The 2,622-nt window shown below is 40.8% G+C and overlaps 1 protein-coding gene across 2 annotated transcripts in view; it reads left to right on the top strand.

The window, feature by feature from the left end:
- The window catches only part of atad1a (ATPase family AAA domain containing 1a), a 10,036-nt gene extending 8,095 nt beyond the window's left edge, over positions 1-1,941 (top strand). For both annotated transcript variants that reach the window (XM_005733569.2, XM_005733570.2), the window contains exon 10: positions 933-1,941. In XM_005733569.2, the coding sequence (XP_005733626.1) occupies positions 933-1,062 (130 nt within the window). In that variant the 3' untranslated portion in view covers positions 1,063-1,941. The remainder of the gene's footprint in view (positions 1-932) is intronic.
- Positions 1,942-2,622: the final 681 nt, after the last annotated feature.

The raw sequence follows: 2,622 nt of genomic DNA, 5'->3' as shown, positions 1-2,622 counted from the left end.
AAAAAAAAAAAAAAAAAAAAAAAAGGAAAATGATCCACTGTTGCAGATCTGTGAGGGGTGAAAGTATGCATGCTTTCAGTATTTGGTGTGACGCCATTCTTCAAAATAGCTGCAGCAAACCATTTCTGGTAACGGTCGGTCAGTCCTGCACTTCCACTTGGAGGAAATTGAACCGATTCAAACGCCCAAAATAGCTTCATCTCGGGGTTGAGGTTTTCTCACAGCTGCTCAGACGCCTTCCACGTCTTTTAAGTTGAATGCAGTTGGATTTGGGCCGTCCCAAAACTTTATACTTCTTTCACCAGTCTGTGGTTGAAGTACATTCGTGCTAAGAGTTGGTGACGTACTGCGCGGCCCACTTTTTCTTCAGACCTCAGACAGATGTCCTGACATTTTCCATTACAATCTGACATTGAAATTCAAAATGTGTTGCTCCATCATGGCCCAGATGCTGCAAAACAGACACAAACCATGACAGGATGATTATGATTATGCAGTGCACAGATGGAATTAGGTTATTATGTTGGAATGCAGTGTTTTCCTCTCTTCTGACAGAAGAGATGGGTTTTTTATTTGAGCCCCAAAAGATGCTATTTTGGGCTCATCTGTCAACAAAACATTGTTCCAAAAGCCTTCTGGCATGTCTGTGTGATCTTTAGCAAACTGCTGACGGGCAGCAGTGTTCTCTTTGCAGCCCTGCCATGCACACCATTGTTGCTGGGTTTTCCCTGATGGTGCCAATGTGAGAGATCAATTTTCTACTTTTAGGATTTAGTGTGGAAATCTGATGCTTTAGGTCATATTCATGTGGAAATCCATAAAATGTCTCCTGCGACTCTAGTACATGTCGTACGCTGTGTGCAGTATAGAAGTATAAACCTGCTATTAGGCCTCTGTGCCTGACCTCTGATCTCTTGTGTCCTTGGCTCCAGACCTGTGGATGAGGAGCGGTTGCGACCAGTCACTCAGCTGGACCTCCTCTTCGGCCTGGACAAGATGAAGGAATCAAAGAAAGCCACAACCTTCATGCTACCCATCGTATCAGAGGTTGCTCTGGATTAAACACCATCTCTGGACCACTGAGGAAAAGCGAATTCTTCCAAGCTCTGTCCGCAGTGCGTTCCAACTTGCCAAGCTGAGACTCTGAGAGTGTTAGAGGTGTAGTTGAAAAAGGCAGCAGACAGACATGCTTTTCTTAAACCTAGTTTCCCAGACAGGGAGTTATTCTGAGCATGCTTATCTTAAAGGACACACGTCATGTGTATAGTTACAACATATTTAGAGTCATGAGGTCAGTCTCCTTTGAAAAGCACGCAAGGGCACTGTGACAGCTTGTTTCAGAAGAATACAAAGCAAAGACCATTTTAAAATCACCAAATGATCCTACCTGCTGTAAAGGATTCATACATAACCCTACCACTGACCTCCATATGATGATGATGTTTGGGAACTTCACTGTGTGTTTTCAGATGAAGGTAATCCTTCGAGTTCCAAGTCAGCTTTTACACCAATCTTTGATTTTTGGGGGAGTGAAAAAAAGCAACCATCTAAATCACTGTACAGTCATATTATCCCAACACTCTGGAAGGAACATTTCAGCTTCACTTTGATGCTGTTGAGTCACACACAGCGCATGCTCTGCAAAAGTTCTTATATGATAGCAAAGTGTCCAGCAAACACTAGGAATTTTAGCCTCAGGAGTAGCAGTGTCCAGAGAAAGAGGCGGGGTCGGACAGTTGTGCACGCTCTACTGCATTACTCTTTAAAACAGAAGATTTACGTTTTACTGTTGGAAATCAATTCCACTTCCATTTTGCAACCTGTGTTGTCTTTATTGATCCCTGTCAGATGATAATGGAAGTAACTGTCACTTTGTTTTGGTTGATGTACTCATATTTCACATTTTATTTTCCAATGGCGAATTAACTTTTTTTGTTGTGGTTGTTGTTTTGGGGGTTTTGTTTTTGTTTGTTTTAGGTGGTTGGTTGCATCCTTACCTTGGAAAGTAAGACGAGAATGCATATACCTCATTTGATCCTGTAGTTATGTATTACTCATGTACAGTTGTTGCTCCCAAGGAGCATTTTGAAGAATATTTCATTTGAAATTATTTAAGATATAAATGTCTACTGCATGTTTTTAGATGTAAAATCAGCTCTTCTGTAAATGGCAACAAATCATGGTGTAACTGTAAGGTTCACAGGCATTTGGTGATGGGATATAATTTTGTAATTTGGCCGCTGCGCACCACCACAGTGGGTTTGAAAGCACTGGTGATGTGATTAGAATTGTAGAATTTCAGGTTTAACTGAGTGTTGTGCAACAGTGTTGCAAAACTATTTTAAAGCCATTTTAATGTTTTCATTTCCAAAAAGTAGGAGTAGCTGGGATATTTTTTCTTTCATTTACAACAGTTATTGCACATTTTTAAACTCAAGCCTAAAAGAAACCTTTTTATTCTTGTGAAGAAAATGCCTGAGCATTTGGTCGTGGGGATTGCTTCTACACACACTGACCTCATTACTTGAAATTATGGCCATGTTTGATGTTTTCATCCAGTACTGTGGCATTATAACAAATAATAGGTCCTCTTTAAAAGCACACTCATGGCCTCACTATTTC

This window comes from Pundamilia nyererei, unplaced genomic scaffold (assembly GCF_000239375.1).
Source record: "Pundamilia nyererei isolate P.nyererei 1_Seehausen unplaced genomic scaffold, PunNye1.0 scaffold00053, whole genome shotgun sequence".
NCBI lineage: Eukaryota > Metazoa > Chordata > Actinopteri > Cichliformes > Cichlidae > Pundamilia > Pundamilia nyererei.
The sequence above is the reverse complement of the archived record's forward strand: the minus strand, read 5'-3'. Positions and strand labels throughout refer to the sequence as shown.